Below are 20,831 nucleotides of genomic sequence, written 5' to 3' on the forward strand. Positions count from 1 at the left end.
AAGACCGCAAAAGGACGATGCGGAGGGGCGGAGGGGCGGCGGGCAAGCCGCAGAAAGCAACACCGGTGCAAGGAGCCGGGCGATACTCCGAGCCCCGGCCGTCGCTAGGCGACGTGACGTCACACTCAGGCCCCGCCTCCTCGCGGGGCGGGAGGGGGAGGAGGTGCCGGGGGAAGTGACGAGGGATAGAATGTTCCTGAAAGTTCCAGCAGTTTGCTGGAAGTATCATTGAGAGCGAAAGGAGGGAAGAAGGAGAAGGAGAGGCAGGTAATAAGATGTAGCTCGTTCATTAACTCCTGGTCGAAGAATGACGTGGTGGTTACAATGTATCGCAGAAATTAGATACAACTTGCCGGGTGGATACTTCCTATCCTTTGCTGTCAGTTACGATACATTGTGTCCGGTGACGGAGGGAAAGCTAGACTGCTTGCTTGTTTCTATATGTGTCTATATGTATTAAGTGATTTTCTTTATCTCTGCCTGGTTAACGTGGCCTCTATGCAAGTGTCCAGTGATTGAAGCTGCTGTCCTTTTGTGACAGGCGCAGGCAAGGGCGGGGCAGGCTAGGCCATTACATGTTAAACTTCTCCCGAAGTAACATGTACATTGAGAGTAAAGAGAAGACGTACTATTTTTAAAAGGGAGGGGTTGGCCTGAGGAATGCATGACAGCCAACTTCTGAGAGGAGTTCACAAGCACGAGAGTATCTGCAGATGCTGGAAATCCAAGGCAAAACGCACGAAATGCTGGAGGTCGGGCAGGACCCGTCGCCGTTCACTCTTCATCGATGAAGGGTCTCAACCCGAAATGTCGACTGTTCATTTCCGCAGATGCTGAGTGCCTCCAGCATTTCGTGTGTTTTGCTGGGAGGACTCGCTACTTTGGAGTTTGGTTGAGAGCTTGCACGTTTCATTGGAGGTTTGGGGCTGCTGGGCTGTGGTGGGACACACAGACACACACACACACGAACGAGGGCGGGGTACTGACTGGTTAACATTGTCGGGTTTCCAGAGGCTCTGTTACTGACCCGTAATCTAACTCCACAATGTTATTTTGGCCCGTAATCCCTTCATAACATGTCAATCTCCGATTTAAAATTAATAATTGGCTTAGTGTCAGTGGCTATTTGTAGAAGTTCTTCTACGTTCCTCCTACCCCCTCACTGCAGAAGTGTATCCTAACTCTTCTCCTGAGTCTGTATTCCCAGCTGTTGCAAATAGTCACCCAATGTGTTGGCCTCTTGGGTTTAGCAGTCAAACTTTACCAATCTATCTCTCATTCGTAATCTCAGGTAGAACGGCCTCTGATTTGTTAATTCTGCACTGGGTATGCTGGAGTTTGTACTGATGCCCCGCTGAATGAAAGAGTGGGAATATTCCACTGCCATTTCATCAGACCTTTGCACTGACATTAACTGGAAGACCTTTATATCCAAACTAATGCTTTATTGTAGAATCATTTCATATTTGACAGATTGGGAGTTGGAGACAGTGGAGTATGTTTGTTGCCAGTTGATTGAATTTCCAACCCCGTGATTCAGTGTGGATTTTAGAATAGAAAAGTATAATAGTATGCTGATCATGAAACAAGCAGAGATCTATCACAACGAACTTTGAAAATTGAAGGTAGTTGTGAATATTCTGCAGTCTGATAGCAGAAATTTAAGATTTTCTGTAACCAGACTGCTGAATATTAAATTTTAAAAGATGGCATGTTATTAAACTTCTAAAGATTTTTGGTGATAAAGTGACACTGATCACAGCACACTGAATTAGCAATTTGAATATACATGCATGGCATGGACTAGGTTGCCTAAGACTTTAGCACATTACTCTAGTATTTTTATGTACTGCTCTGTACTGCTGTCACAAAAGAACAAATTTTATGACCTATGTGAGTCATAAACCTGATTCAGATATGGATCTCTGTTGTGTGCGGAGACTGGGAAGGGGATAGTGGGAGGGGGATCATGGTTTGGAAAAAGGGGAGGAAGCGAGAAGCACCAGAGAGACACTCTGTAATGATCAATAAATTAATTGTTTGGAATCAGATTACCTTGCTTGGTGTCAAAGGGCTGGGTGTGTCTACAGCTGTATTGCACTCCTCTGTCACCTGTCCCACAGCGCTCCACCTTCGCCATTCCCAACATCTTGGATAGATGTGCTCAGCCTGTAGTAACCGTGAGCAAGTCAGGCCTGGTGCAGATAGGAATGTGGGCCAGTGCTGGAGTGGCAGAGCCAAGCTGACAATTGATGAGCTGTATCTGATAACATAAACATACAGAAGATGCTCAGGTTGTAGTGAAAATAAAAGATGATGGAAAACTTGATCAAAAACATCAGCTAGGTTGCATCTTTGGGAAGAGAAATTAAACTAAGTTTCAACTTGAGCCAGATTGTTTCAAGTCAGACATGTGACTATCCTTTTCCAGAATTTGTTGTTTCTGTTTTTAAAATTAAGATTCAGTTTTTATTTTGCTCACCGATAAGTAAATGCTTTGGTTTTCCTGGTTGGGGAGCTGAAGTATTAGGATAGGAGAGGGTGTTTGGGGTGGGGGGGGGGGGTGCGAGGAGACTGAGACAAAAGTTGCCCCAACAGCTCTTTCCACATCAGGCTTTCTTAAAAACAGTGCCTTGTAAACATATTCAGCCCCCAGCCATTTATTCACACAACAGAGTATTACAACCTGGCTTTTTGATGAATTGAACTGAGAATTTTATCTGTGAAACTCGTGCTTTTTTCCAGAGAGTCCACAAAAGAGGGAAATTTACAAAGTATGAAAAACTAAAAATTCAGGAACTGAAATGTCAGCATTTCAAAAGTGTGCATCCCCTTTTGCTCAGTACTTGGTTGAACCACCTCTCGCAGCTATTACAGCCAGCAGTCTTGGGATAATTCACTGTTAGCTTTGCACAACCTGATGGCATTCCTCCTTGCAAAATTGCTCGAGCTACGTCAGGTTAGTTGGGGAGCAGTGGCGGACAGCAAACTTGAGGTCTTGGCAGAGATGTTCAATCAGGTCTCTAGGCCACTCAATGCCAATTTTCTTCATTTGAAGACACTCCTTGGTTGCACTGGCAGGGTGCTTTGGATTGCTGTCTGGCTGAAAGATGAACTTCCTCTCCAGTTTGAGCTTTCAGCCTCCAGCAGAGGCTGGCATGTTTTTATCCAGGATCCTTCTGTATGTAGCGACATTTGCCTTCCCATCAATCCTGATCAGATTTCCAGTCGCTGTTGCTGAAAGGCATCCTCCTAGCATGATGCTACCTCCACTGTACTTCACAGTGGGGATGGCATTATCTGGTTGATGTGCGCTATTTGGGTTTACACCTCTTATACTGCTCAGTGTTGAGGCCAAAACGTTCCACTTTAGTCTCATCTGACCATCCACATCTTCACAGTATCTCCAATTGCAGCCAGTGAGTTCTGCAGCTCACTCAGAGGGACTGTTGGTGTCACAGTGGTCTCCCTTACAATTGCCATTTTTCTCCAGCGATTAAGTTTAGAGGGGTGGCCTGACCTAGGCAGTGTGGCTGTGGTTTCATATTTTTTTCACGATGGGCTACACTGAGCTCCGAGGTATGTTCAGTGCCTTTGAGATAGTCTTGTACCCTTCCCCAGATTTGTGCTTCTCTATTACCATTTCCCTGACTTGTTGTGAATGCTATTTTGTTTTAAATTTAGTTTGGTCAGTTGAAAGTCAACCACGCTGTTGGACCTTGTGGGGAGGGGGTAGGGTGATATTTGCTCAGGTGATCCTCCAATTTTCTACAACAGATTGGGTAGGTTGTTAAGGTAATAGAGTATATTCAGCTTTACAATTTTGGTTTTTACTTTTTAGTAAATTGTTGACTGGTTTTGGAATTTTTCTTTTGATTTGACATGCATCACAATGCTTTATACACTAGTTCAAAAGTCTTACTTCAATATAATTTAATTTAGAAAATGAGACGGTAAATTGTGGAACTAGTTGTGAGGGCTGAACACCACAATAAAGCTTAAATCTGCTGTCTAACCAATTGTAAATCCTGCTCATTCAGCAGCTGTCTCATTGGGGCCCTGGTTCCTGCACTTCTGTTCAACTTGACTGGTTCACTGGGTAAATATATTATAATACATGTGACATCTCTGAAAAAAGGAATTTTAAAAAATTACATCCCATGATCCAGAAAATCTGATGCCAAAAAGTCCATCTCTTTGGAGTTTTGTAGCTTCACACTTGACTTTGTTCTTGTTGCCCATGTCAGATCTGTCAGTCCCCAACACCAATTCTGTATTGAGTTGAGAGTGCTAATTTTCTCCTTTATATTCAACTATAACTAGAATTAATACAGGATTCTAATGGAGTTTAAACAATTTGAGTGAAGTGGGATATCCTAAGTTGTGTGCTGGATCACTTTCAAATGAATTATTATACTGAGTCATGGAGGAAGATACAAGAATTTGACTGACACTTGGTCCAAAATGAAAATTTAATGACACATTGGTCTGAAACATTAATCAGCTTTCTCTCTCCAGATGCTGCCTGAGTGTCTGAGTATTTTTAGCTGTTGCTGTTTTTGACTTTGAAAGACTTTAGCCTGCATATTGAGAGTGAGCAGAGTTTTTGTTTGGAAAGAATGCCAGAGTTTAGGGGATTCAGCAGCTGATAAGGTGGTTAGTGGTGGAATATACAAAATTGAGAGGTAAGCATTTCGCACAAGTTGGAGAACTAACTAATTTGAAATATTAAATAAAAACCAGAAGGAGTAAATCTACTTTATGGAAATAGTGTAAGCTGTTTATTAGATTCAGAACTTTGTTAAATTTAGGACATTCAATCATCTCTTTTTCAGATGCATTATTTTTTTTCTCACAATGTGTTGAAATGCAGTTACTTTGTTTCCTGTGGTATATGATGTGGTTATTGCTGATGAACCAGTATGTTAAATGCAGTACAAAAGCTAATGATGCTGGATAGGATGATGTGTAATAGTCTGGCTTCTGGAATTTGAGAAAGCCCTTTTACATTGTCTTATTCACTTTGCAGTAGAATATTGGACATTGTTTCTAAAGATTTTTGGCATACTTAGGTCGCATTAGTTGCCAATCTGTCAATGGGCCAAGGAAGAAAGAACTGCAGTCGTCAATTTGCTGGTTTATAACAGAAACTGAAATCAAGAACTAATTGACATGCAGTCATACCTTTATTTTTTTGGTTTTAATAATGTGGATATTCTAATTTCTTCTTGTATCCACTGTTCACCATTTGAGTATATTTTTAAAAACGGAAACTTGGGCCAATGGAACTTTTATTACTTAAAGCATCAATACAAGTGCTCCAGGGTGCACTCCTCTTTATACGTAAGGACGTAGCTATCGCTGACTAGACCGATAGTTGCTGTCCTTGAATTTAGTCGTTTTCCAGGGCAGTTAAGAATTGGCTACCTAAATGTGGGCTTGAGTTTTAGAGGCTGGAGGGCAGACTTCCTGTGCTAAGGAATTCATTGTTGTGACATTATTGACATTTAATAGCCTCTACCATACAATCATTTTAATGTTGGATTTATTTAATCACATGATTTAAACCTGTGTCTGGAATGACCACTGTCCTATCGTTTCCTTGCACAACATAGGATTAGATAACAAATTGTCAACCACTGCAGATCTCATTATCCCATGAACTAAGAACTCAAAGGCAGTATTAGAAGATAAACCATTCATTTGGTGCAAGGAAAAACTAAACTTTGATCCAAAGAAGTCACGTGGAATTAGAAAAGTTTCAACTTGTGCTCAGTTGTCCTTGGGTATCAAAAAAAAATTCTAAAATCTCTACTGTGTTCCCATAATCCTAATATACTGTCAATCCAAACATTGAACAGGAAGGAAAACTCCACCTAATCCAGTGTTTGAGTATTCAACTGCTGTCAAAAGTTCAAGTACGCCAGAGAATATGATCATAACCATTAAATAACCAAAGCAAATAATTCCTCCATTGGAGCACAGTTGATTAATAGATTTTGATGTTTGCTTTCAAATTACTGGGCAACAATATGAGTCAAAGCATCTGCCAGTTGTGACTAGACAATAACCTATTCCAATCGTTCTCCTACAGGTCATGGAAAATTGTTCAGTTGCTCAAACATTGCCTGTCATGTTCAAGGTGGTTCATTCTTTTAAGGTTGAAATTAATTTGCAGTTATGCTCATGCTTGGGAGTAGAATTGAGTACAAGATTTCCAGCATCTGCAGAATCTCCTGTCTCTGTCTCTAGAAGTCAGTCCAGGCAGCATCTATAGGAATGAATAAACAACTGATGTTTCGGGCCAAGACCTTTCCTTCCTCTCTCACTCTAATCTAAATCTTGTGGGAGCTAGATTAGTAAAGTAGTCAAAGTGGAGGTAGATGAGGATGAGGATTTGAAGGCGATGGGGAAGTGGTGCAGAAAAGAAGCTGAAGCCCAGGACAAATCTGTCAGGATTGTATTATTGGTGAGGCTGTTTTGAAGGGTTGTGTGTGCTCTTGTTTTCCTGTGTTCAGTATCATCCCAGAGTGTGTGATCAGTTCTCAAGTATCACCTTAACCCTCAAGTCTTCTGAATCTGAGGAAGGTTTACCACCCTGGAGTGACAGTTGCCTGACTTGCTTAATAGCACATGAAGAAATAAACCTACCATCATTATCTGGAGTGCCAAAGTTACCCTTATATTGACTTGGGGTTTTATTCTGAATACTATGCACTCAGGCACAAAAATCCCTTGTCTCCAACTCCTTCATCCTCTGACATTGACCCTAGTTTGTCTTTGTTATTACTCTGCGACTGCCACTATTATACCAATGCCACCCCAGCAACAGATATTCCCAATGTCCTACCCATCCCTTCCCTTCCCTCCTAGTCTGACAAAGGTTCTTCAACCTGAAACATTAATTCTGTTCCTCTTTCCACAGATGCCGCCTGACATGCTTGCTGTATCCAGCACTTTGTTTTTATTTCAGAATTCCAGCATCTGCAACATTTTTTTGATTTCCAAGAAATATTCTTGCATATCCCACATTCCCCTGGATATAAGGGCCAAGAATCAAAGGATATAGTTGAAGGTAATGGCTGAAAGTGCCATGAAGGAACATTTTTAGAGAGTAAGTGGTTAGAAACTGTAATGCATTCCCATTGGCTATCATGAAGACATTCAAATGTGGTCATTATGGCATAGGATAATTGAAATAACTATGCAGAGAAAGAGCATGAGTGAAAATAGCTAGGATGCTCTCTTATTCAACCAGTATGAATTAAAACATAGAAATCTACAGCTCTTTACAGGCCCTTCGGCCCACAATGTTGTGCCGACCATGTAACCTACTCTAGAAACTGCCTAGAATTTCCCTAGTGTATAGGCCTCTATTTCTCTAAGTTCCATGTACCTATCTAAGAGTCTGTTAAAAGGTCCTATTGTGTCCGGCTCTACCACCTTCGCTGGCAGTGCATTCCATGCACCTACCACTCTTTGTGGAAAAACTTGCCTCTGACTTTCCCCTTGTACCTCATTCCAAGCACCATTAAAACTATGCTATATCAGCCCTGGTGAAAAAGCCTCTGGTTATCCACACAGTCAATGCCTCTCATCTTATACACGTCTATCTGGTCACCTCTCTGTTACTCCAAGGAGAAAAGGCCGAGTTCACTCAACCTATTCTCATAAGGCATGCTCCTCAATCCAGGCAACGTCCTTGTAAATTTTCTCTGCACTCTCTCTATGGTATCCACATCCTTCCTGTAATGAGGTGACCAGAAGTGAATCTGGTCTTTGTGGCACAGCACAGAAATGTCCTTTTTTATATGTACAATACTATTGGAATTTACCCTCATTATGTCTACATTTCATTTATGCCTTGCCAATTTAAGTACCTGGGGGGGGGGGGGGGTCCTGCCTTCAACAATTTTCTTCGTTGCTGTCCTAAGACAAAACCGATTTTGAACATCGAAGACAACAGCACAGGAACAGGCCATTCAGCTCAGTGTTATACTGAACCAGCTTAAAAAGCAAATCAAAACACCCAAATACTAATCCCTCCTACCTACACCATGTCCATATCCCTCCATCTTATTTGTATCCATGTGATTATCCAAACACCTCTTATAAACCTGTGATGTATTTTCCTCTACCACCATACTAGGCATCGACCACTCTCTTTTTAAAAAAAAAACTTGTCCCTCACATCCTCCTCCAACCTACCCCTTCTCACCTTCAAATTATGCCCTCTGGGTATTAGACATTTCAACTCTGGGAAATAGATACGCTCTGTCCACTCTGTCTATGGCTCTCAATCTTGTAAACCTCCATCAGATCTCCCTTCAGCCTCCGACACTCCAGAGAAAACAACCCAGGTTTGTCCAGCCTCTCATGATAGCACATGCCCTCTAAACCAGGCAGCATCCTGGTAAACCTCTTCTGCATCGTCTCCAAAGCCTTAACATTCTTCCTGTACTGGGGTAACCTGAACTGTATGCAGTACTGCAGGTGTGGCCTAATCAGAGTTTTACATTGTTACAACATAACCTCTGACCTTTGAACCCAATGTCTCGACTAATGAAAGCAAGTATTCCATAAACCTTAACCATCTTATCAACCTGTGTAACCACTTTCAAGGAACTATGAACTTGAATCCCAAGATCTCTGCTCTTCCCTACACAGTGTATGCCTTGCCCTTGCCCGAACAGGTTGCAACACCTCACATTTATCTGATTAAAACTCCATCTACCATTTGCCTCGAGGTCAGGTGCTGGTGCCACTACACCACTGGCTGGCACCAATCCTGATATCACCCACAAATTTACAAACCCACCCACCTGCATTTTCATCCAGGTCATTTATCATATGCATTACAAACAGCAGAGGTCCCAGCACAGATCCTTGCAGAACTCTGCTAATTACAGACTGTTCATCGACTATAGCTCAGCATTTAACACCATCATTTCCACATCCTGATTGAGAAGTTACAGAACCTGGGCCTCTGTAACTCCCTCTGCAATTCAATTTTCAACTTCCTAACTGGAAGACCACAGTCTGTGCAGATTGGTGATAACATCTGCTTGCTGACAGTCAACACTGGTGTACCTTGGGTATGTGCTTAGCCCTCTGCTCTACTCTCTCTATACCCTGTGTGGTTAGGCTTGGCAAATACCATCTATAAATTTGCTGATGACACAACCATTGTTGGTAGAATCTCAGGTGGTGACGAGAGGGCATACAGGAGCAAGATATGCCAACTAGTGGAGTGGTGTCACAGCAACAACCTGGCACTCAACGTCAGTAAGACAAAAGAGCTGATTCTGGACTTCAGGATGGGTAAGATGAAGGAACACATACCAATCCTCACAGAGGGATCAGAAGTGGAGAGAGTGAGCAGTTTCAAGTTCCTGGGTGTCAAGATCTTTGAGGATCTAATCTGGTCCCAACAGATCAATACCTTTATAAAGAAGGCAAGACAGCAACTATACTTCATTAGGAGCTTGAAGATATTTGGCATGTAAACAAATACACTTAATAACTTCTATAGATGTACCATGGAGAGCACTCTGACAGGCTGCATCACTGTCTGTTATGAAGGGGCTACTGCACAAGACTGAAAGAAGCTGCAGAGGGTTATAAATTTAGTTGGCTCCATCTTGGGCAATAGCCTACAAAGTACCCAGGACTACTACAAAGAGGGGTGTCTCAGAAAGGCAGTGTCCATTATTAAGGACCCCAGCATCCAGGGCATGCCCTTTTCTCACTGTTACCATCGGGTAGGAGATACAGAAGCCTGAAGGCACACACTCAGCGATTCAGGAACAACTTCTTCCCCTCTGCCATCCGATTCCTAAATGTTCATTGAACCCATGAACACTACCTCACTTTTTTAATATGTTTTTTTCATGATTTTTAATCTATTCAATATATGCATACTGTAATTGATTTATTATTTATGTATATTTTCCTCTTCCATATTATGTATTGCATTGAACTGCTGCTGTTAGTTAACAAATTTCACGACACATGCTGGTGATAATAAACCTGATTCTGATACAGATCTTGACCTCAAATAAATCACTTGAACCACTACCCTCTGTCTTCTGTGCCAGTTCTGAATCTGAACAGCCAACTCCACAGATCCCATGAGGTTGGGCAGCATCCGTGGCAACGAGCAGTCAGCATTTTGGGGCGAGACCCTTCATCAGGCAGTCCTGACGATGGGTCTCGGCGGAAACGTTGATTGACTGCTCGTTTCCACGGATGCTGCTCGACCTGCTGAGTTGCTCCACCTTGTTGTACGTGTTGCTTTGACCCCAGCATCTGAAGTGTATTTTGTGTCCAGATCCCATGCATCTTCATCATGTGGGTTAGCCTTCTATGATGGATTTTTGTCAAACGTCTTGCTAAAATCCATGCAGACAATATCCATTGCCTCTCCTTAGATATCCTCTTGCTCTTTATGTATGGAATGCCTTGGAACTCACTTTACTCTTACTTGCCAAGGTCTTTTCATGGCCTCTCCTGTCTTTTTACTAATTCCCTCTTTAGTTCTTCTCCAGCTTCTTTATACTCCTCATGTGTCCTGACTTCCGAAGCTTTACATCTCCTTTTTCTTCTTGACTAAATTCTTCACCTCTGAACATCCAAGGTTCTATTATCTTTCCATCCCCATCCATCCTCTAACAGAGTACCTTTCCTGTATTCTGTGCAATTAATCTTTACACATCCTTCATGTCAGATGTGGACTTGCCCGAGAAGAGGTGTTCCCAATTAACACTTGTACCTGCCTAACGCCCTCGTAACTTGCAGTACTCCAATTTAAAACTCCTGCAAGGAGTTGTGGTCACTGTTCTCTAACTGAAAGGTCAGACACCTGGCCAAGCTCATAACCCAACACCAGGTCCAGTGAGGACTGTCCACGTATTAATTTAAGAAACCTGCCTGGTACACTTAACAAATTCAGTCCCATCTGAACAGCTTACACCAAGAAGGTCCCAGTTTATGTTACAGAAGTTGAAATGCCCCGAGACAACTCTGTTATTTTCACACATTTCCTTAATCTGATTAGATATGGTCCTCAATGTCCCGGTGGCTATTAGGGGGTCTGTAGTACAATCCTATCAGTGTGATTGCTCCCTCCTATTCCTGAATTCCACCTAAATGGACTCGGCGTCTAACCCCTCTATGACATTTCCTGAGTTCAGCTGTGATATTGTCCCTGATCAGTAGTGTATCTCCACCCCCTCTTTTACCTCCTTCTCTGACTTTTCAAAAACTTCGAAAACCTAGTATGTTACTCACCCATTCCTGTGCCTCTCTCAACCAAGTTAAAGTAATGTTGAAGTTCCATGTACTGACCCATGCTCCAGGTTCATCACCCTAACCCATAATACTCCTAGCATTAAAATATACACACTTCAATCTATCTGACCCATTATATCTGTTATTTTGATTTTGCCTTCTAGTATTTTTCTTGATATCTATCTTCTGGTCCAATCCTTCCCTTACTAAGAAAAGATTTCACCCCACCCCATCCATAGCCATGCTGAATAACCCTGATCAGCAAATGTCTTTTTATATCCTATCCCAGAACTTGATTTCTAAGAGAATTTGTTCTTTCCCTGTGTGCCCTCTTGCTTCAGTTGTTGATTGCTTTGGAATTTTCCTTTAATTTTACTTGCCAAGGATATTTTGTGGCTCCTAATTTCTGTCTTAACTTTCTTTCCCAGATTTTGAAGACTTAACTAATGGACACCTCTGTGTACAGAAGTGTTCCCATAATATTAAAGGTCTGATAGAGTGCCTATGACAAGAATTTGACCTCCTCCCACCTTGAAAGTTTTCATGTTTTATTGTTTTATAACATTGAATTACAGTGGATTCAATTTGGCTTTTTTTGACATTGATCAACAGAAAAAGACTCATTTTTTGTCAAACTGAAAAGAGATCTGAGTGCATAAGTATTGATGTATATATTAAAGGAGATGAATACTTATGCAGTCATTTATTGTGTTTTATATTTGTAATTAATGTAAATCACTTTGTAGAGATCTGCTTTCACTTTGACATGAAAAGGCTTTCTCTTTGATCAGTGTCAAAAAAGCCAAGTTATATCCTCCACTGAGATTCAATGTTGTAAGATAATAGACATAAAAACTTCCAAAGGGGGAGGGTGAATTCTTTCTGTAGTCAGTGTATATGTTTGTAGGTTTCTTCTGCTGTAGCTTATCCACTTCAAGGTTTGACATGCTGTGCATTCAGAGATGCACTTATGCACACCACGGTTGTAACATTTTTATTTGAGTTACTGTCACCAGTAACTTGAACCAGTCTAGCCATTCTTTTCTGACCTCTCTCATTATCAAGGCATTTTTGTCCACAGAACTGCTGCTCACTGGATTTTGTTTTGTTCTTTGCACCATTCTCTGTAAACTCTAGAGACTGTTGTACATGAAAATTCCAGATCATCAGCAGCTTCTGAGATACTCAAACCACCTTGTCTGGCACCAACAATCATTCTACAGTCAAAGTCACTTAGATCACATTTCTTCCCCATTCTGATGTTTGCTCCAAACAACCACCTGAACCTTTTGATCATGTTTTATGTATTGAGTTGCAGCCATAGGATTGGCTGATTAGATCACAGGTGTACCTAATATATTGGCCACTAAGTGTATATACAGACATGTTGATTCCGTTCTCCAATTTTTGTAATTGTTTTTACCAGTCTCGTGCTTCATGATGTTCATTACAGTGGAGGCATGATTGATTAAATGAGAGATTTGTATACTTTTTGACTTGTAGAAATGGAGCCAGTTCGTTATCTGGGGACAGTCTAAAGGCTGAAAGGGTTCTTTCGTGCTGAGTTCATTGTCTCATTTATATGGAAGCTGAGAGCAGCAGCTGTCAATAAGCAGGGTGAATTTTCCTGACACTGATGATTGAATGCCAAACTATTTCAGTCTGATCTCTTCAATCCTTGTAGGCATAACATGGGGAAGGATTATTATAAAGTCCTCGGCATTCAGAAAGGAGCAGCAGATGATGAAATCAAAAAGGCATACAGGAAGATGGCCTTAAAGTACCACCCTGACAAAAACAAATCACCAGATGCAGAGGACCAGTTCAAGGAAATTGCTGAAGCTTACGATGTACTGAGTGACCCCAAGAAACGGGAGATTTATGACCAGTTTGGAGAAGAAGGTAAGGGAAAAAAAGATTTAATCTGGATTTTGAGAGAGGAGGAGTGATTGGCATTACAGAGCAGCACGAGGTGGGTGGGATGGAGGCTGATGGCTCATGTCTGTGATGTAGTGTAGACAAGGCAACTGTTCTACACAACACTTGTGCTCTCTCTACAACAGCTTCTGCTCACATGTCATTTTAACTCTTATTTGCTCTGCTCCACTGACCTGTTTATCCTCTGTCTTGGCTGTTATGAGTCGGAAGAACAATGTTTTGCATTCCACTTGGGTAACATGTAATCCAGTGGTACATGTGTTCAGTTTTCCAACTTCAGATATCCCCACCATGAAGTCTGATCCCACACACCTTAGAACCATCACTGTCTTGTCACCGGTAAGTGTGTTGATGGCATTGGTAATTCGAGCAGTCATCTCGTGCCCCAACCAGAATCCCTAGCCAAACACAAAGGTGCACTCCCTACCTACAGCCAGGCTAAGTACTCGGAGTGTATCCACCAGGTCACTGATGTATTCAGGAACGTCTACAACACTTCACTCTCCTGGCTACTGTCCCCATGTGCTGGACCATCAGTCACCATCATCCCTGTATTAAAGAACTCTTCACCTTCTGAACTAAATGACTACAGCCCAGTGGCAGACACGCCAATCATTATGAAATGGCTGATAATGGCACGTATCCAAAACCCCATTCCTGTCCAACTGGGCCCTGACCAATATGAATACCAACAGAACCACACTGCGACCGATGCCATAGCTTCTGTCATGCACCTGGCCCTGACACACCAAAAAAAAAACAAGGACGCTGATGTCAGAATACTGTTTCTGGATTTCAGTTCAGCATTCAACACTATTGTCCCACAGACAAACTCCTGCTGCTCAGTCTAAGTACACCACTGTGCAACTGGGTGTTGGAGTTCCAAACAAACAGACTTCAGATGGTCAGGATGCACAACTGGTCTCCCTCCCCATCATCCTCCACGCAGGTGCCGACCCACCAGGGCTGTGTGCTCAGCCCACTGCTGTACATCCTGATCACACGTGACTGCACGGCCAAACACCCGAACCATTACATTGTCAAGTTCACCGAATATACAACAGTGGTGGGACTTATCACCAACAACAATGAGATGACCAGTAGAAAGGAGGTCGAAGGAGGGCTCAAGGCCTTCTGTTAGGCAAATGACCTTTTCCAACAAGACAAAGGAGATGGTTATGGACTTCAGGAGAACTCTCATCACTCACACCCTTTACATCTGCGGCAAGCTGTTTCAAATTCCAGAGAGTGCATGTCTCCCACAAGCTCTCGCAGTCCCAGGACACGTCCTATACAGTCACGAAAGCTCCACAGCTCCTTTACTCTCTGAGGAGGCTGAAGAGAGCTGGACTTTGCCCATCCATACTCGCAGATACTCAGAAGAGGGCATCCTAACAAGCTACCTTACTGCTTGGCATGAAAACTGCTGTGATGGACAGCAAGGCTCCACAACAGGTAGTCAAAACTGCTCAATACGTCACTGGCACCAGCCCGCCCACCATCAAGGCCATGCATGCAGAAAGGTGCTGGAAAAGGGCCAGTAACGTCATGAAGGATCCCATACTGTTTGACCCGCTCCCATGAAGGAGAGGGCTATGCCAGGAGCACCAGACTCAAAAATAGTTACTTTCCCTAAGTATTAAGGCTGATTAACACCACCACTACTATTTTATTATTTCACATCAACCCCGCGTCACAACCTTATGTACAACCTGGCATCACTTTGTGGACATACAATCAGCCTATGTATGTAAGCTGTCTTCTGTGTTAATACTTAATGTATTTTATTATTAATTTTATTGTGTTTTTCTTTTTGTTGTGCTGCATCTGATCCAGATTAACAATTATTTCATTCTAATATACACTTGTGTACTGGAAATGGAAAAACAGTCTTGGGTCTTTTTATCCCTTTGTTCACTGCTCCAATACTTCACCCCCATTTTTCCCTCCCTTGGACGCTATTAGTCAAGGAGTTAAACATTATGGGAAGAAGGTGGGCAGGTGGACTTGAGAGAGGTAATTAGTCAGCCAATGATGGAGCAGACTCAGTGGACTGAATAGCCTATCTCTGCTCCTATGTTTTAGGGTGTTATGGCTTTAGTTGTGCAGATAGACTGGTGGTTTCCCTTTAAACAGAGGAAGTTGAGGGGATTTGATAGAAGTACTTAAAACCAAGAAGGTCAGATCGAATGAAAGTTATCTCATTAATGAAGGGGTTAAAAACCAGAAGGTGTGGAATAAATGTGAATGGCAAAAGAACCATAGTAAAGGGAGGGTTTTTCTGTACAGCATATAGTTACAATATGGACAGCACTGTCGGCTCTGGTAATGCGCATGTTCTATTATAGCATTCCTAAGGGAGCTGGGCGTGTATCTGCTGAGACTGTTTGCAGGAATGATGAAAGGGGAATAAAATATTATTAAAATGTGCACTAAGTGGTAGGAAATACTTAAAGTGAATAAGGGGGTGTGGGCTAAACTAATTCTCACGGAAGGATGGGACTGCTAAATCTAGTGCCCTTGGACAACTGGGTGTGTAGGGTGAAGACTAATGCAAACAAAATAGTTTATCAGAGAGCAGAAAGCCCAGAAGTGTATAGAAAGTGTAGGAGAGAATAGTAAAGATTATGAAAAAACTACGCAACTAAAATTTAAAACAACATTGGAGATTGAGCATGAGACTAAGTAAAAGAAGGTCTCAAGGTTGTGAGAAATTGTGTTGTTTCAGAAGGCAGGTGTTGGTGTAATGGGATGATGCCTGCATCCCAGAATGGCTGTAGCCAGTTCCGGACCATGAATGCCATCCACTGACTGAAATCAGCAAATTGTGCAGCGTTGAAATCTGCTACCATCCTGGCATTTGATATTTCTCCATTCAGCTGCTGGGGTAGGGAGCCATGAGCTTTGTATAAGGTGTCCCTGGATGTTATTTAAATCACTTTATCCAGTTCTGCTTAGCTGTTAAATAAAAGGAAAATTGCTTCCTCTTCTGAAGGAAAATTCTTGACGTTATTAGTTCAATACTAACTTTTCCACAAAAATTTTCTGCCTCTCAGTGCACAGGTGTATTGCAGAACTGCCGGGAATCAGAATCTGTATTTTGACATCTTTGCTTGGTGCAGTTTGCTGACTGATGATAAATTAGAGAATCCAGATAGCTTGAGAAGAACTCAAGGAGAGCAGTTAATCCCTTTATCTGTGTCCATTGAAATATATCATGGCTAATTTACATCTTCATTCCATCTGCTTGACTTGGTTCCCTGTTCTTAAAGTCCTTACCTATCAAAAAATGCTCCAGTTTTGAGTTGGACCTTTAGATCCAAAAGCAAAAGCTTGGTGTGTTCTTGAACCTGATAGTTGTACCTAAAATGTTCTACAGTATTTGTATATAAAAGCTAAGACTGGAATAAAAACTTGTTCTGTTTGTTGCCCTGGTAAACCTACAGAAACTCCGATGCACACTTTTTGTTATTTTCTGGATAATTCTCTTGTGGCCTTTCTGCTTTCATCTTCCAAAATTGTTGCCTTTGTACTCTTATTCTCATATATTAATTTACCCAATTCCTGCTTGAATGCACTTGTATGATGCTGAAAGACCTGAAACACCCGATGATTCCAGAAACATCACTGAGGATGTGTCCATAAGCATCAGTAGATGTATGCACACAGTAGACAGCATTTCACTCCCATTTTCAGGTTTTCTTTTATTAAATTATTATCCTTCAAATGCCATTGTGGTCTCTCACTCCTTATCTTCATAAACCTCCAGCCCTGAATTCTTCCTACCTACAAACTGGCATCATCTTCTGTGTTCATTTCCTCTGCACCTCCTGTTCAACTCCCAGGACCAGAGGAGTTTGGAATTTCCTAATCTGATCCAAAACCTCTTTCCAATGATCTATCTATTAAACAACTACCTTGACACTGGAACAAGTGTTATTAACCTCCTTGGAGTGTATTGCAATGTGAAGCTTTACAAACATTTCTGCTTCTGTGGAAAGTGAGTGCTGAAAGTGATTCTAGTCTGAGACATTTCCCACCCCATTGTTCATTTGAGTTGTGTTCAATCTCACTGGTATTTTCAAAGTTATTGGACCAATAAATCAATTTAATAGTTTGCAAATATTATTTGTTTTCAGAAACTAATCCTGTTGCATTTATTTGTTTTAGGATTAAAGGGTGGTGGATCTGCTGGTCCCAATGGCACCAACTTCCAGTATACCTTCCACGGAGACCCTCATGCAGTCTTTGCAGAGTTTTTTGGTGGGCGAAGTCCCTTCGACATGTTTTTTGGCCAGAGAAATGGCGAAGAGGACATGGACATCGATGATGACCCACTGAGCTCCTTCAGTGGGTTTGGCATGGGTGGCATGGGGGGCATGGGGGGCATGGGCGGCTTGCCTGGTTTCCATCGAGCGCGGACATCTGCCAAGAAGCAGGATCCCCCAGTCACTCATGAGCTGAAAGTTTCTCTGGAAGAGATTTTCGCCGGCTGCACCAAAAAGATGAAGATCCGACGGAAGCGCCTGAATCCTGATCGGCAGACGCTGAGGCAGGAAGACACCATTCTGACAATTGATGTCAAGAAGGGCTGGAAGGAAGGGACAAAAATCACTTTCCCCAAACAAGGTGATGAAACGGCCAACAATATTCCTGCAGACATAATCTTTGTTCTAAAGGACAAGCCACATCCCGTCTTCAAGCGGAGTGGATCTGATATCATCTACACAGCAAAAATCAGCCTCCGGGAGGTAACTTATCTTCTCTCAGTCCTGTTGAGTGTCACCTCAACCCCCACTCCAGAGATGTGAGCACAAAATTGCACCCTTGCAATACTGAGGGAATGCTGGATAGCCAGAGAGATTGGTTTTTGTGTGAGGTGATGGTGAGCCATCATTCACTCATTCACATAACGTTCATATTGAACAAGAAAATTCTGGCCAATATTTGTCCCACTCAGTTACTGAGCGACTGGGTTATTTTCTCTATGGAGCACCAGTACTCAGACTGCAGGAGTGACTGAGCTTCCAGTTACCTTCCATTTTAATTACCCATCCTACTCCCACTGGCCTTCTGCACTGTGACCACGGTGTCTGACATAAGCCCGTGGTACAGCACCTTATTTCTCACAAACGAAAAAATCTGCAGATGCTGGAAATGCAAGCAACGCACTCAAAATGCTGGAGGAATTCAGCAGGCCAGGCAGCATCTATGGAAAGGAGTACAGTCGAGGTTTCGGGCCAAGACCCTGTCCTGTTCTTTTTTTTTCCATAGATGTTGCCTGGCCTGCTGAGTTCCTCCAGCATTTTGTGTGTGTTGCCTCAGTTTTTCATACAGTCATCTTGCAGCCTGCAGAACTCTTGAATTCTCCACCTAGAGAATTTGTTCTGTTTAAGGACTGGTCATTGTAAATGCCAGTTCTCTATTTTCCCTTTATCTTTTGTATATTCTGATGCCCCAGTAGGCCTGACCATGCAACATCACCTCACACCTCTGAAAGGGTAGGAATTTTGTTGAAATGGCAGTTGGATTAAAGGGAAAATTTGCATGGCTTTGGAAAATGGCTGGAGGAGATGGAAGAATAACAGGGTAATTTTCAGGCATAATAAGCCACCTGGCTACTGACTGTACTGCTGATAATTCTTATAAATATTTTGAAAGATCTTCCTTGTGCCCTTTCTCTTCACCCCCCCCCCCCCCCAAACTCTCTCATCTCATGTCTTTCGTCCCCAACCTTTTGGATTTCCCAATGCTTTGCCTCTTAATTGGTGATACCCTGTTTTAATGATGGATAGCATATAGGGTTTTTCCCTTAGAAACCTATAAATCTCTATCTCCTGCCCTTTCCTCATGTTTCTTTAAAACCTACGTCTGTGACCAATCTTCTGCTCGAATGTTCTTTTATCTGGTTTGTTTTTTTTTCCCCTCAAAGTGCTTCAGAATGCATTATCCAAGTAAAGGCAATGTATATTAATGTAGATTCAAGGACAATACCTTTGATGTGTGATTAAATAAGGTAAATTTTGTGGCAGTAAGCCAGTGGATGGCACAGATCTGAAATGGTAAGAATTGCTTATCATGGGCCTGTATCTGTGGGGAATGAGTTAATAGTTTAATCTGCTAACCACTGATCACTTTAATTGACCCCAGGCTTTATGTGGTTGCTCAGTGACTGTACCAACACTGGATAAGAAAACTCGCACAATGGCCCTGAAGGATGTCATCCAGCCAGGATCACAGCGGAGAATATCAGGGGAAGGGTTACCACTGCCAAAGCAGCCGGACCAGCGAGGGGATTTAGTGGTCGAGTTCGAAGTGCACCTTCCTGAGTCCCTGTCGAGCACAACACACGAGAAGCTGAAGGAGCTGCTGCCACTGTAACCATTCCGACAAGTCCTAGGGGAGCGGAGTGATTGAGAGTGGGGAAGGAACAAAATCATATTGCAGTGGACTGTGAATGCCACACTGTGGTCTGGGTGGCCACTGGGTCTTGGACATACAATTAAGCAAGTTGCTTAATGTGTTTTTAAAAAAAATAAAATAAATCCTATATCTCAGTCTTTGCATAATTGGAAACAATGCATCATGTGTTCAAATTGATGCTACCTTCAGTGTAAATAACACAATTTGTTACCAAATATACAGTAAACAAAGTATTGGTTAATCTATTCACATAGTTGATCTGTTATGTAGCTCATTGTTAAAATAATAAATTTTTGTTTTCTCTTAAAACCTTTGCATTTACACTTCTCAGTTGTACTTTCAAGCTCTCAAGTACACAAAGTCCTTGTTGTATGCACTGACATACCATTTGCATTGCTCACGGTCTTCCACATATTCCCAAGTGTTGATCAATGTTCCTGTTGGGTTTTTATGAATCCTGTTTGGAAGATGGAAGTTATAGCAGATAGTGAAATGTCAGTAGTTAGTGTGTGGCCTGAATTGGGAATACCAGAGTTTAGGAATATGGGTAGTTTCTGACAAACTTAGTAATTATACCTACAGAGGGGTTTGACTTCTGTACGGCATTACAGCCTTGGTGTTATTGTCAGTGGCTCTGAATGTATCTTTAAGTTGTCTGTGGGCCTTGCCAATTACAAAGACATTCTTGTATGTCATAATAAGACTAATAGTGTTGCCCTTCCCTGGTTATCCTTAAACATGTTACAGCTTTGTAAAACCTTGGCTGAGCCACACTTGGAGTATTCTGTACATTTGTTTGCATCACTACAAGAAGGATGTGGAGGCTTTAGATAGGGTTCAGTAGGAGGCTGCTCGGATTAGAAGGAATGTGCGAGAGCGAGATTGGACAAACTTGGATCCTTCTGTTTGGATTCCCAGAGGCTAAGGGGAGATCTGACAGAGGCTTCTAAAATTATGATGGGTGTAGATGGGCTTCATACTCGGAATCTTCTTCCCAGTTTAGAAACATTGAATACTCAAAGGCTTAGCTTTGAGGTGAGGAGGGGGAATTTTTCCACAAAGTGGTAGATGCCTGGAATGGAGGCAGATCAAACAGTGGCATTTGAGATGGTTAGGAACATGAACAGGCAGGGATATGGATCATGAGCTGGCAGAAGGGTTTTTAATTTGGCAGAGGCATT

General features: G+C 42.2%; 1 protein-coding gene across 1 annotated transcript; it reads left to right on the forward strand.

The window, feature by feature from the left end:
• Positions 1-153: 153 nt before the first annotated feature.
• Positions 154-19,959, forward strand: LOC132406546 (dnaJ homolog subfamily B member 1-like). The gene is made up of 4 exons (XM_059992356.1): positions 154-267; positions 12,974-13,191; positions 17,398-17,978; positions 19,378-19,959. The coding sequence occupies exons 2-4, from the start codon at positions 12,981-12,983 to the stop codon at positions 19,606-19,608; spliced, it is 1,023 nt and encodes a 340-aa protein (XP_059848339.1). The 5' UTR covers positions 154-267; positions 12,974-12,980; the 3' UTR covers positions 19,609-19,959.
• Positions 19,960-20,831: the final 872 nt, after the last annotated feature.

This window comes from Hypanus sabinus, chromosome 16 (genome assembly GCF_030144855.1).
Source record: "Hypanus sabinus isolate sHypSab1 chromosome 16, sHypSab1.hap1, whole genome shotgun sequence".
NCBI classification, from domain to species: domain Eukaryota; kingdom Metazoa; phylum Chordata; class Chondrichthyes; order Myliobatiformes; family Dasyatidae; genus Hypanus; species Hypanus sabinus.

What these genes read in the sequence shown, in the direction of transcription:
- LOC132406546 (XM_059992356.1), top strand. Translation starts at nt 12,981, where the DNA reads ATGGGGAAGGATTATTATAAAGTCCTCGGCATTCAGAAAGGAGCAGCA. An exon ending in TGACCAGTTTGGAGAAGAAG is followed by an intron (nt 13,192 to 17,397) that starts GTAAGGGAAAAA and finishes TATTTGTTTTAG; the next exon opens with GATTAAAGGGTGGTGGATCT. An exon ending in CAAAAATCAGCCTCCGGGAG is followed by an intron (nt 17,979 to 19,377) that starts GTAACTTATCTT and finishes AATTGACCCCAG; the next exon opens with GCTTTATGTGGTTGCTCAGT.